This window comes from Trichosurus vulpecula, chromosome 1 (genome assembly GCF_011100635.1).
Source record: "Trichosurus vulpecula isolate mTriVul1 chromosome 1, mTriVul1.pri, whole genome shotgun sequence".
NCBI classification, from domain to species: Eukaryota; Metazoa; Chordata; class Mammalia; order Diprotodontia; family Phalangeridae; genus Trichosurus; species Trichosurus vulpecula.
Window position 1 is genome coordinate 439,426,707 of NC_050573.1, and position 14,947 is coordinate 439,441,653.

Here is a 14,947-nt window from a genome sequence, read left to right on the forward strand (position 1 = left end):
ACCTCAGTAGCTCCCTATCTCCCTATCACCTTCAGGATCAAATATAGTCTTCTATTTGTATTTAAAGCTCTTCACAGCCTGGTCCCACCCTACCTTTCTAATTAGTATACATTATTCCTCTAAGCACTTTATGGTCCAGTCCTACACTATTGCTCACACAAGACTTTTTACTTTTGTACTGGCTGTCCCATATGCCTTTTCCCTTCCACCTCTTAGAATCTTTGGTTTCCTTCAAGACTCAGTTCAAGAGTCATCATGTAGAGAAAGTCTCTCCAGAGGCTAGTATCTTGTCCTCCAAGCTTGCCCTTGCATTTACATTGTGTGTGTATACACATAAACACATATACACATATGTGTATGTATATGTGTGTATATATGTATACATATAAACACATATGTACATACATATACATGAATAGGGTGTAGAGAGGAACTCCTGATTTCATTGAGTAAAGGAATATCAGGTGAGGAAACTCCCTTCACTAAAGCAGGTTGACACCTTCTCTACAATTTATAGCATTAGAAAATTCCTTAGAGTATTGACAGAATAAGTGATTTGCCCAGGGTCATACATAGCCAGTATATATCAGAGATGGCACACATTCTATATATGTACATGTTTTCTTTTGTTAGAATATAAGGTCCCATGGTACAGTGGATAAAGCACTGAGCTTGGAATGAGGAAGACTCAAATCTGGCCTCAGACATTTACTAGTTGTGTGAGTCTAAGCAAGTCACTTAACCCTATTTGCCTCAGTTTCCTCATGTGTAAAATGAGCTGGAGAAGAAATGGCAACCCACTCCAGTATCTTTGCTAAGAAAACTCCAAATGGGATCACAGAGAGTTAGACATGACTGAAAGAAATGAACAACAAACAAGGTCCCCTGCGTGAAGAGACAGTTTTACTTTTGTTTGTCTCCTCCAAGCCTAGTGCAATGCCTGAGACATAACAGGTGCAAACAAATGCTTGCTGATTAATGTCATCCTATTTATCTTTTAAAATCTACTGCAATGCTATCTCCTCTGTAAAGTGCACATTGTTCTCCATTCCTTCCCTCAATCTGAAAGTTATGGCTCCCTTATCTAATCTCATAGCACCTTAATTTCCTCATGTGTTATCTTAAATGTCAATATATAATTATCTATTATATGTTACATTTGACTTAGTTATAATATAATTATAGTATACATGTCCCGTAAGGGCAAGCAAAGTGGGACTTTTTACTGTTTTTTCTTTTGGAGTGCTTCTCAGCACCATGGCAATCAAGTGCCTTTGATTGAGTCTTGCCTTTGTAGGAAGGCCCACACCCTTTTTCTAATTAGGTCACTAGAGGTGTGAAGCCCTTGAGCCCTGAAAAAGGGTATATATACTCTGAGGTTATCATTTTCCTTGGGGCTCACTCACTGGAAGAGTGTCATGTGATTTGACCAGAGCAGACTCTGGGTAGCTGTTAAGGAGCACCCCCTTTGAAAAACCCAGATGTTGGTGCTTCTCTCTCTGGTAACTATGTATGCAATGTCTTGATCAGATGGCTAGAAGCCTGTCTGTTGATATGTGTTTTGCTCTGTTTATATAATTTCTGTTTGTGTTTTCTCTGAAGTTTAGGGCACTGGCTTTTCTTCCTGAACTAAGTGAATGATATATGTATGTTTAATTAAAGTAAGATTGTTATCCCCTTAAAGTTGCTTTCCTTAGAAAAGCAGATCAAAGAACCTGTGCTAGTAGCCCTCCTGTGTGCTGGTGTTATTGGTCTTATACAGCCACAGTAGCAGAAAGTAGCATTGTTGTTACACTCATCTTCTCCTATTATAAGTTCCTCAAAGATATGGATCACATCTTATTTATCTGTCTTTCTTGTTCAATACCTATTACACAACATTAAATATAAAGGTGCTCAATGGTGTATAAAAAAACATCCTTTTCTGTTGTGGGATAATTATTTTTAAATGAATTTGGGACATCAAGAATAGGAGCATTATCCTTGGTTTCATGACATTTATTTGTTTACCCAGTGCCTTATTAACCGTACTGCTATGGACGCTTTTTTGAAAAATGGACTGAGTTGGAACTGAATGGAGAAAAAGTCCAGTCCTGACTCCCGATTTGCAATATAGCATACTTGGTAAACACAAAATACTGAAGGGACTTTTCAGGGACCAGACAAGTAACATACGCAAAATATACTGTGTGCTTTGTTTGAGAAAAATGTCTCATTAGGAAGAAAGATAAAAAGTCAACACCAAGAGGAACCCACAGAATAAGGATGCTTTATTTGGTCCACCCCAATGCTAGTGAAAGAGCAACTATGAGGGAAAAGAGGAGAAAAAATATAGACAGTATAGAGTGGAGTCTGAAGCAGGGAGAAGGCATTTTCTTACCCAAACAGAACTGAACTGAAACTGAGTTTGGATTTGCTTCAGAGAAAGTGCAAAAGTCTACATAACCACAAGGCTTTTATCTTAGAACTACAAAGCCTCTCAGTAAGTCATCTGGTCCATCTTCTTGCTTCTAGTCAAATGTTTGTCCAAGCTTTCTTAGAACTTTTAATTTTAACATTTTTTTGAAAACAATGTCATCCTATTATTTCTTTGGGGTGAGGGAGGTGGATTAAAAGTATAAAGCAAGGTCTACAAATTTTTTGAAATCATGGCACCTTAATCAAGTGTGGGAATATTCAATAAATAAGCATTTATTAGGTACTTATTGTGTTCCAGACACTATGTCAAGTCCTAGGGATACAGAGAAAAAGCAAAACAAAGGAAAAAACAATCCCTGCATTCAAGGAGCATACATTCCACACATATACATACATAAATCAGTACATATAAGAGAAACACAAGATAGATACAAGGCAGCCTTGGAGGGGAAGGCAATGGCAGTAGAAGCAGCAAAGAGCAAGAGAACGAAAACATTTTCTTTGCTCTTCTTCCTGATTGCACTCTCCATCAGCATCACCCATATTTCTTTAACCCTTCAATACACATGTTGTGCTGTTACTGGATGCTGAACAGACTTCTCTGAATCGTTCAGTCTTCAAAATAATTATTCCACAAGAACGGAAGCTGCAGTGGCACTGGGGTGAAGCTATCCTTTCTCTCTGCTGTCATCTCAGACTGTTGTTGTTGTTTTTGTTGTCCAGTTGTTTTTTCAGTTATATCTGACTCTTTGTGACCTCCTTTAGGGTTTTCTTGGCAGAGATACTGGAGCAGTTTGGCATTTCTGTCTAGCTCATTTTACAAATGAAGAAATTGAGGCAAACAGGGTTAAGTGACTTGCCCTAGATCACACACCCAGTAGGTGTCTGAGGCCACATTTGAACTCGAGAAGATGAGTCTTCCTGATTCCAGGCATAGCACTCTACCCACTATACTATTAGCTGCCCCTATCCCACATGAAAGACCTTTTAAAAAAATTCTAGCTCATATGAGAAACAATGAAAGAGAAATTTGATCCATTCCACTGAATGCCCATTCATTGGTCCAGAAAAGCAATAGAGATGAAGGAAAAGGGCATATTATGGCACAGTGGGTCAAGCACTGGCCCTGGGGTCAGAGGATGGAGGTTGAAATCCTACCTCTGGTACCAACTATGGACAAGCCATTAAAACCCACCTGGGCCTCAGTTTGTTCATCTGTAAAATGGTAAGATTAAACTAGATGACCTCTGAAGATCTTTCCAGCTCTTTCACTAAGATCCCATGTATTGTGACCTATTTAACTAAAAACATATGAGCCTATAGCCTCTACTTGGGTGAATTTCTGTAGAATGTCTATGGGCAATGACAAACTAGGTTGTGACCAAGAGGGCAATGAGGGTGTTGAGAATGTTGGAAACTATTCCTTTGAGGGAGTGGGATAAGAACGGGGGCAAGAAAAGTGAGATTGTCTGCCTGGAGTTAAGAGGGAGGGGACTGCAGCAGGATAAGCAGATCATAACTTTCCAAATCTTCCTCCTTTCTCTGGTGAGAACAAGACACAGCTTCTCTTGTGGACAGCAGTCGGATGTGTTCTAACATCAATCCCTCGTAGCCGGTGGACTGCTTCTTTGTTAGGGTGCTTGTGATCTTTTAAAAATTGTATTGAGAAATCTTTGAAAAATTTAATATCTTCCAGAGAACAGCTATATTTTTGTTTCTGTCTGTCAAAATACAAAAGGTCTTCTATCTCTCATGAAAGAGATGAAAAAACAAGACTGATTTTTCCTGAAATTAAACAAGCCTTAATCCAAAAAGCTCATTTTTATTTTTTAGGATTTGAGTAACTAAGGATAAATCTATAGCTGTAATAAATAGGATATCTTCATCATTATAATAATATATTAAGGCATCTAATTAAGTGTGGCATGATGCTAGGTGCCATACAAAGACCCAGATTCCAGGGGTTTACAATCTATGAGGCTCTGATGAAGATACACAGGCATAGAGTATATCTGCATAATGATCAAACACCTGAACAATTGGATTTTTTTGTTTAAAAAAGTTAAATGGGAATGTTAAACCTGTACTTTAGACCTAGTTCAATGATCCTGTAGCAAATAATCTCTCTGGGTCTTACTTTGCCTATCTAGGTCTGCTTCAGATTATCTCTAAGATCTGTTCCAATTCCAATGGGCATCTAGATGGCACAGTAGATAGAACACCTGGGGCCTGAAGTCAGGAAGACTCATCTTCATGAATTCAACTCTGGCCTTAGACATTTACTAGCTGTGTGACCCTGGGCAAGTCACTTAATCTTGTTTGTCTCAGTTTTCTCATGTGTAAAATGAGCTGGAGAAGGAAATGGCAAACCACACTAGTGTCTTTGCCAAGAAAACCCCAATTGCGGTCACAAACAGACGGGCACGACTGAACAGCAATAATTGTTCTAATCCTCAGAATCTAAGACTCACAGATTTTCAGGTGGAAGGGATCTTAGAGGTCATGCGGTCCAACCTATTCATTTTGCAAATGAAGAAACTGAGGCCCAGAGAGGTTGTGACCTGCCCAGTGTCATATACTGGGAGAACTAAGAATCAAATCCAGGTCCTCTGACTACAGATTCAGTGTTTTTCTCCCTGCACTACACGAGAAATTTTCTGTGCCAAGAAGAGAAGACAAATTTGTCCACAGCAGTGAGGACAGACTGGAAAAAGGGTGTTGCCAGAAGCAGAGTCCAGTGGGGAGTTGAATCATCTCCCTGACTCAGCTGGTATCTCTATCATTCAGTTATTTCACTTAAATGTGTGAAATTCAACTCCTTAATGGATCCAGATGATCTCAGATATGTAGGATAAGCTACAAAGATAGGAGGGGAGAAATCTAGGGACACATGGACTGAGGGTACTGCAGTTTGGATGGCAAGCCTTATCTTTATCTTATCGAGAAGGAGCCCACAATATTGACACATACATCTGCTTTCAAGTCCTGATGGGAAACTGAGTATGAGGGCATCAGTTCTCTGCTTTACTCCCAAAGTAAAGGCAGCCTACACTTGGGCTAAGGGAAACCTGAAAACTGAGGTATGTGATACAAAGGCACAGCCTTACCATCTTTTTCCCTATTGACTCTTCTGTCTGACCTGGAAAGTTTTACTACCGGAGTGAATAATACGACCTAAGTAAAGAGAGATGGGACCCACGAAGCTGGATGGCACTTCCTCACACCATTTTAATCGATCATTCCATTCCTGCTGCTGTTGCTGCAGCCTCTACACGGGGATGTGTGCTGTGGTCTTATTAAATAGAGGATCAAATTTCCCCTGGTGACTTTAGAAGCAAATTCTCTAGGACAACCAGATTCTGGAATGGATTTGACTTATAAACGCCTCTCATAGACTGAGCTTTAAAAACCTTGAGAACTACCGATGGATAGACCTAATTACAGATAGACACTTTGCATGCCAGAGAAGTAGCTAGGAAATCTCTTCTAAGGAAAAAGCAGGGGCACTGATATAATAAGCAGTAAGTCACTTCTCCAAGTGATTTCTTTCCCAACTTACTCTAAGCCACCTTGATTGCATGGGGGTGGGGGTGGGGTGGGCGGGGTGGAAGTGGGGAAGAGGTAGGGAGGAGAGGGAGGGGGGAAGACATTGGCATCCCGTGTGCAATGAGGTCAAGCACTGAAGAAAATTCCATTTAAATTCCCTTTAACTTTCCCTTCTTTGAGGGAGTTCTAACTCTACCACTATCCATCACTCACAGAGGCTCTTCTTTGGAAAGTGAAAGCTAGAACAGGAGTGGGGAAAGGCTTCTGATATTTGAGGCCCACTTATGACCCACACCCTTAAGTGAAAGAGAGGGCCTTGGGCTCCAGTTGGATTGGTACTGGGAACTTCCAATGAAGAGTTTCCAAGTTATAAGACCTGAGATTCCCCTGGAAAAGGGAAGACAGCAAAAGGCTTCAGCGGTGATGCTCTAGAGAAGTTTGCCTGCACTGGGTCCCACAATTTTGAACCCATTTAAGCAGTACACCCAAAATTCTTTCCCCAGCTCTATTTGAGATGAAATTTAATTAAGATGTTGCCCCATAATTTCTACCCACACTACTTTCACCTCCTATACCCTACCTACCCCACACTTATTTTTAGGCTTTGAAACCAGAATGAAGGATGACAGCACAGTCTTCCCACTTGAAGACAAGCCTCCATACATTTTTAGAGTAGGAGGCAACATGAGGATATTCTGTTATACTGGCATTTGATAATAGATTTAAGTATCATTTTTAATGCCAGCCAGCTGTATGTGGCATTGAGCAAAGAAGCCAGAAAATGCCACCTAAGAACATAGAGCATAGATCTATTGGAGATAAACAAAATGTGGCACATGATGGTGATAGAATATTATTGTGCCATCAGTTGTGTTAGACTCTTTGTGACCCCATCTGGGGTTTTCTTGGCAAAGATACTGCAGTGGTTTGCCATTTCCTTTTCCAGCTCATTTTATAGATGAGGAAACTGAGTCAAACAAGGTGAAATGATTTGCTCAGGGTCAGACAGCTAGTAAAGTGTCTGCAGCTGGATTTGAACTCAGGAAGATGAGTCTTCTTGACTCCAGGTCCAAACCTCCATCCATTGTGCTACCTAGCTGCCCATTATTGTGCCATATGCAAGGATAAATGTGAAGAATTCAGAGAAACTGAGAAGAATTATATGAACTGATGTGAAGTAAGCAGAACCAGGAGGACAAGACACACAATGGCTACAGAAATGTAAATAGAAAGAAAATAATACATCAGACTGAAACCTGTAATTATAAGGATCATGTTTGGCAAAAGAAAAAAGACTATGAGGGTGGAATATTGACAGACTCTATTGATGTCTGGTTTAGTTTTGGTGACTGTTTCTATTTTATTTCTTGTTACAAGGTATGGCTTACTGGGTAGGGGAAAGGAAAAGCTATATTAGGAAATGAAGGTGAAAAAAAAACCCTTCTGGGACAAACCCATGAGTTTTCTTAGAACTCAGCATTTCCTGTGGAAGGTCAATTTTGAAGTTTTGGGAGAAACTTCATGGCACAAGTAGGTCATAAACAAAAGAAAATAATTTGTTCTTTAAAAGGAAAGAAAGACCCAACTTTATTGTGGTTCTTTCGGTTGTTAGGACTGAGTCTTTACTCTATGTAAGTCACTCAGCCTCTCTGAGGCTTGGTTTTCCTCATCTGTAAAATGAGGAGGTTTGGATTAAATGGCTTCCATAGCACCTTCCAGCTATGACCTTCTATTAGTCTGTGATTCTAGAATTCTCATTAGTGAAATCCCCTTACAGTTTTGAGATGAGGCATCTGGAATTTTCTAAGATAATTTACTATGTCTGGTGACAGATTTCGTCGATGTCCTGGTATGGATCTTTTTTGAAGTGCTATATTTAGTATCCCTGATGGTGGTACTATGATTGACCCATCAGTGGGACAGGAAATGTTCTAGGCAGGTGATGAATTTTATCTGAGTCACCTGGTTATAAATATGACAAAGAGAAGCAAGATTAAGGCTGTGGAAAATTCTCCTCTTGGGGATGAAATGCACATATCCAAACATTCTTAGCACCACAATCTTTTTGTGGTTGTTGTTCAGTCATTTCAGTCAATATGCAACTCCTTATGATCCTATTTGGATGTTTTTTTGGTAAAGATACTAGGGTAGTTTGTCATTTCCTCCTCTAGAGCATTTTACAGATGACAAAACTCAGGCAAATAGGATTAAGTGACTTGTCCAGGGTCACACAGCTAGTAAGTGCCTAAGGCCAGATCTGAACTCAGATCTTCCAGACCCAGCCCTCTATCCACTTCACCACTTGCTGGACCCATTTTTACCAGCTTACCTCTATATAGTTACGTTATCCTCCAAAGTCATGATTTTTCCTCATGGATTCATTTGGCTTACTTTCCCCCTGGAGATTTCAATTTCTATAGAGTATGCCCTTCTCAAAACTGAAAGTTTTTTTTTTAATTGATGAGTAACAAAAGGGCCTCCTACAATATCAGTATAACAGCCAATGGCATTGGCCATCTGACTCCTCAGTTTGTCCATTATTCAATCAATCAATCGACATCTACTATGTGGTAGGCACTAGAGATAGTCATACAGAGAATAAAACAATCCATACTTTCGTGGATTTCACATTTATTGAAATGTCTCAAATGCACCTATCATGGTACTTCAGCAATTTGCTCCCATTAAGAATAATGTTTCCAAGAGAGATAGTAGTTTTTATCAACAGGGAGTTTCCTAGTAATCCAGGCTAAATATGCAGACTGTCACCTTCTATTTATCTAGATCAATTTGTAATCTTTTTTTGGTCTCATGAAGTCCTCTAGTGAAACTGATGGATCCCTTCTCAGAATATGATTTGTTGTCTACATTTATAATGGAAGGAAATGCTAGATTTTAATTTGAGGTTATCAATAATAAGGATGTATTTTTTTTCTTTCCAAGTTCACAGACCACTCTAAGGTCTATCCATGGCCCACACATGCCCTAGGTTAAAAACTTCTCCAACGCTACTTGGGCTTCAGAGTACAATGTTCTGGAGATTTCCTTTTTTTTGAGGATGAGGGGTCAAGAATGGAAATCTCCCTGAAAGAGGTCCCCCGCTTCCCGGGACCAGGGACAAAAGAGAAGAGATGGGTGATTAAATGAGTATTGTAATTGACATATAGAGATGAATAATTTTAAAGAATTTAGATATAATTAAACTTAATTGACAGTAAAATAATACTAAAGATATTTTCATCATTCTTTGATGTAAATACCAATATCTTCAGTGCCCCAAAGTTATTATCATTAGCATCAATTATCAATGTAGAATATTGAGGATGTAGAAAGTATAAGAGAATGGATTGAATCTGAACTCATCATATGCAATATGCTGGGAGTTAGGGCAGCTAGGTGGTGCACTGGGCTTGAAATCAGGAAGATTCATCCTCATGAGTTCGAATCTGGCTTTAGGCACTTACTAGCTGTGTGACCCTAGGCAAGTCACTTAATTCTATATGTCTCAGTCTTTTCATCTGTAAAATGAGCTGGAGAGGGAAATGGCCAACCACGCCAGTATCTTTGCCAAGAAAACCCCAAATGGGATCATGAAGGGTCGGTCATAACTGAAACAACTCAATGACAAAATGCTGGGAGTTGATTGTAGAGGTAAATCCCTGATTCCTGCAAATTTTCTTTTCCTCAGTCTTTTTCCAAAGTAGGATGCAGAATATATCTTCCCCTCCCTCCCAATTCTTGTTATTTGAGCTTTCTAGTTCTAGATTCTTTAAAATCAATAGCATAAGATATTAATTTGTTTGCTCCTATTTTTACTGTCATTCATTCATCCTAGGCAGAAATTTCTTCTTTCTCCTACTGTTCTCATGTCAATGAAGTCTTTCCTCTGGTAAGCATCTGCAAAATATTATAATTTCCCTCTCCCTTTACTCATAAATTAGACAATCCATTCTCTTAATTAGTTTATTGCTCCCGTCTGAATCTTTTATTTTATTTCTATCTTCCTGCTTCCAAGATGCTATAAACAAAAGCCCAAACTTCAGATGCTATCTGGCTGGAATTGTGTAAAGGGAATCTCACTTTTTCTAGCCATAGTAGAATGGCCTGATGTCTATGGATCCAATTCAACATGTATAGGTATTGTTTTAAAGTCTTTAAAAGAGTAACAGTTCTCCTTCTTACATTTTTCCTTGCCAGTCACATTTTTCCATCTTTCCATGTTCATTAAAACAAGGAATTGATTTCAGAACCCTGAATTTATAAATTCGGTTGAGACTCTATATGACGATTGCAGAGAAGTTATGGAAAGACATGAACTGATGCAAAGTGAAGTAAGCAGTTCCAGGGAAAGCAAATATACACAATGAACATGATAACATAAATGGACAGAATAACCACCACAAACAATTGAAAATTAATGTAAAATTATAAAGAATAAGCTTGACCCTAAAAAAGAGATATGAGAAGACTCATCCTGCTGATCATTTGCAAGGGGTTGGGAGAAAAAGAAACATTAAGCATGGCATATAATGTCAGACTTTTTAATGTATTAATCAGTCGTGCTGATTTTTTTCTTTTTTTCTTTCCCTTTTTTTCCTCTAACCTTTCCCCCAACCTTTGTCATAAGGAATGGTTCTCTGGGAGGAGGAGGGGAAAGATAAAGGGGGAAATCTAGCTCTGGCAAAAACAACAAATATTAGGGAAATGTATTAATTTTTTAAATCCTACATGAATCCCAGTAGTATATTCCTTTTAAAAATTCCACTGCTGCACCAGACTTAGGATCCCACAGTGGAGACCTCATTTTGTAGTTTGAGCACACATGATGCTCTTCAAATAGCAACTTTTTCCATCAAAAAACAATCTTTATGTGTATACATATGGAAAGGCCTTTCAGGAAAGCCCTGGAAGGGCCAAACACAGGAACCTTTGTACTGGAACAAGCACCACAAACTATCTCAGAAGTAAGTGACATGAAAGGTGAACTCAGATGAGGTGGTGGTAGACATCACCTTGTGAGGAGAAATGGAGCTGCTGGGACACCGTGAGATTGCTGATGGGGCATGGTGTCATGCCCAAGTCCAGCCCTATTTCAACCAGACTGTTATAATTTGGCCTCCCACAGAAGTATAGGGATGTGGGCACACTAGTCCTTTTAGAGCAGCAGCCCGTGTTGTCAAGACTGTCTGTGTGTGTGTGAGAGAGAGACAGAGAGACAGAGACATAGAGTGTGTGTGAGAGACAGAGACACAGAAAGAGATAGAGACAGAGAGACACACACAGAGACAGACACAGAGAGAGAGAGAGAGTATGTGTGTGTGTCTGAGACAGAGAGAGAGAGAGAGAGAGAGAGAATGAATGAATGAATGAATGAATGAATGAATATATGAGTCTTCCAAACACATTCTGGCCCCAAGCTCATCCCCTGACCCTCACCTCCCAGTCACCTAAGCTTATAACCTAGGGGTCATCCTTGGCACCTCTTCCCCCATCCCTATAATCAATCTTTTGCCCAGTTCTGTCAATTTCATCTTTATCTCATCTCTTACATTTATTCCCTTCACTTCTCTGACATTGCCATCACTGTGAGGCCAGTCATCACAGCAAGCCTGGGCTGTTGAAATATCTCATCGCTTAGTCTCCCTGCTTTGTCTCTCCCAAGTCTAAGAGTCCACCTTCCAATCAGGTAACAAATTAATCTTCCTAAAAAGCTAGTTGAACCCCATCATCCCCTTATTCAATAAACTCCAGTGGCTCAGCATCACCTCCTGAATCAAACACAAAATCCTCTGTATGGTTCAAAGCCCTTCATAACCTGGTCCTCTCTTAACACTCTACTCATGACCTCCCCTGCCCCACACCATGCATTCTACAATTCAGTAATACTGGCTTTCTTGCTGTTCCTTGAACAAGACACTCTACCTCACAACTGAGGCCACTTTCTCTGTCTCTCCCCCATACCAGGAATGCTTTCCCTCTTCATCGCCACCTCCCAGCTTCCATGGCTTCCTTCAAGTCCCAGCTAAAATCTCACCTTCTACAGGAAGCCACTCCTAACCCCCCTTAATGCTAGTATCCTCCTTTTGAAGTACCTTTTCTTTAAAGATTATCTCCAATTTATCCAGATATATAGCTTGTTAGTACATTGTTGTTTGCATGTTGTCTTACCCATTAGATTGTGAACTACTTGTAAGCAGGGACTAGCTTTTTAAAAAATATCTTAGCACAGTGCTTGGCACATAGTAGGCACTTAATAAATGCTTACTGACTGAGTTAGGCTCTTCTGTCGGGAAAGTTTGATTAACTTGGGAAAATAAGGCTTCAGTGGAAGTATAATGCCCATGGGATGAGATGCCTTCTAGGACTATATTCTTCCCCTCTCCGAAGTGGACCGCCATACTTCTGGGACTGGACCATGCTGAGAAGTAACCACCACTAGGAATTCCAAAGTCTAGGGAATAACTTTGGGCAGCACCCTCTTGCTCTTGTCCTCTACATAGTGCCTCCAAGGCCTTGAAGTACTTAACCCCCTTATCAACTTACTGTGAGCCCACCAAACTTCCAACTCGATCTTCTCACCCCCATCCCTGCCATTTCAGACAACTGGGAAAGTTTAAGTATGTGGGAAGAATACAATTCCTTGAAAATGCAAAAGCACCCCTGCCACACCCCTAGGGTTGAGAGAGACTAGGACATCCTTAGGAAGGCAGTGCCCTTGAGTAGGGGCTGTGGCATTCTCCTTTCCCCTGACTCATCCCCTTTAAAATCCCTCTTTTCCTGGGCCAATCATGGCAGGAAGCTTGCTTCTCAGACTGCTCCTAATCCCCAGGATAGCTGGCACCTGTGTTGACTCCCTGATGAGGACAAGAGATGTGCTATGAGGTGTCCCTTGACTGCTGTCCACCCTGAGGTAGCAACTCATCAGGCCAAGGCAGGGCTTCTTCCTTCACCCCTACAACAGACCAGAACTCAGGTCTGCCAGATGTTTAACCTCAGATGAATAGCCTCAGTGGATCTGATCCCTCAGTGGGAGCCCTATTCTCTTCCTCCTCACCCTGATCCTGCTGCCAGGCTTCCCATGACTGGAGCTCCACTCCATTATCAGGCTCCATCCTTGCCCTACTACCAGGCTCTACCTGGCCTTTTTCCTGAGTTTAGCAAGACAAGTGCTGTTGGGGTTCTTTAAATTACCCACCCTGAGTCAGATCCCTTCTCTGGGGCAAAAACTAGTTGTGCTGACTTAAATATAGTTCTGCACTCTGGTCTTTTTCAGTCACCTTCCCCAACAAAGGCTGTAATCTCCCTGAAAGTCAGCAGTATTTGTTAAATTCTCTACTTTTATGTCTTTTGTTTATGTTCCAGTTGTTGCTTGAGAAGACTCTGGGATGGGAAAGTGATCATGGAACAACATGAAACCCACCAAGCCTCCCTCTTCCGGGTATTATTCCTATAGGACTATACTGAGAGTGACATAGAACTGTTGGCTACAGCAGGCTAGGCCCTTAGAATGATAATGGCTGGATTTGGATCCTGCCATCCGGGTTGTTTCAACAGTTTTGAAGATGGCCCTGCCTTGTTGTTACCTAGTACACATCTTTTTTTCAGGCTACATGGTCTAAGGACAAAGGTATCTTTGTCCTTTTATTATAGTACAGATCAGACTTATAACTGAAGATTTTCCTAGTCCTATGCTCCTTGTCCACTCATCCCACATGGCTCACTTATGTTCAAATATTATGAGGTCCTTCTATACTCTTCCTTGAGCCTTCTACAGCAATGTGGAGATTTTAACTTTTCAGAGTGCTTCCATGTCTGCTATTCTCTCACTTGGCAACATGAACTGGAATTCAAATTGTAATTCAACATTTACTAAGGGACACGTTGCTACGTTTCCAGCACCATGCTAGGCGCTAGAAAAGGCCAGAACAACAGATACCTGCCCAACACACTAATATAGTTAATTCTGTGTGACTCATATAACCTTGATACTCAGATCTTCAATCCCCAAGACCTCCTGAGGAAATTAAATCATACCTGAATAGGATCTTGTGTCAGTCTCATGGGCCCAATTCGTACTTCTGCGGTCGAAACCTGCTAAATAAAAGACAGAACACATGAGGTTTGTTGAGTCTCAGATTGGACATGTTGAAGGTATTTTGGAGGAAGGATCAAACACCCCATTAAAAAAAGATTGTGAATAAAAAAAAGAGAAGACTGTCTTTTGAGTAAAGACTGATTAATCTACACATAGCTCTGACAGAAGATCTATGTTCTTACTCTGAGTATCTTTACGTAGGGGGCAAATGACTTATTCTTGCCCATGTTTCCCATGAAAAAATGACTCATTTTCATCTCATTTTCCTGAAAGAAACTAAGCAACTGAACTTGACCATTATTATTAAGTTCCCCAAATTCTGTCTTCCATTTCTTAAAATTAAAAACTAAATCTTGTTTGCTAAGAAATAATACCATCTGACATGCTTTGGCTTCAAATGCTCTGACATGTTTTTTGTGTCTTTGCTATTATTTCACTTGTTTAATTTAAATGACTTTTCCCTGAACAACTTTTCTTGAAAGTTTGGGCCAGAAAACATTCTGAAAAGCACCCTCTCCCATGCAGATTCATTCCCAACAGAGGTTCAACTTTCATTACTATTAATCTGGAAAGTTGGCAGCCAATGGAACATTATACTAGACTCCACCCCAGCCATCCTCTGAATATGTTCATGCCAGAGATACCACAATAAATGCAAATGGTTGATTCAATGACGTTTTGCAGAAACAAAAGCCAAGACTCTTCTGGACCATTCCAGAAAAATTTCCCTGTTCATGTTTCTCTGTGCCTGTCTTTCTCCACATAGTAGCTCAACTCCCCAAACACAGCCAGCTATAGAGTATTACAAAACCAAACCATAAATTTTCAATATGCTTTTTCTTCATAAATTATTTCTGACCCCTTCCCCCTTCTCCCAAGAGATCAGTG

The 14,947-nt window shown here is 40.3% G+C and overlaps 1 protein-coding gene across 1 annotated transcript in view; it reads right to left on the reverse strand.

Moving 5' to 3' along the window:
* PDE8B (phosphodiesterase 8B) overlaps positions 1-14,145 on the reverse strand; it is a 143,979-nt gene extending 129,834 nt beyond the window's left edge. Inside the window, 1 exon segment of the mRNA XM_036747076.1 lies at positions 13,999-14,145. Coding sequence (XP_036602971.1) covers positions 13,999-14,145 — 147 coding nt within the window.
* Between the last annotated feature and the right edge of the window lie 802 nt (positions 14,146-14,947).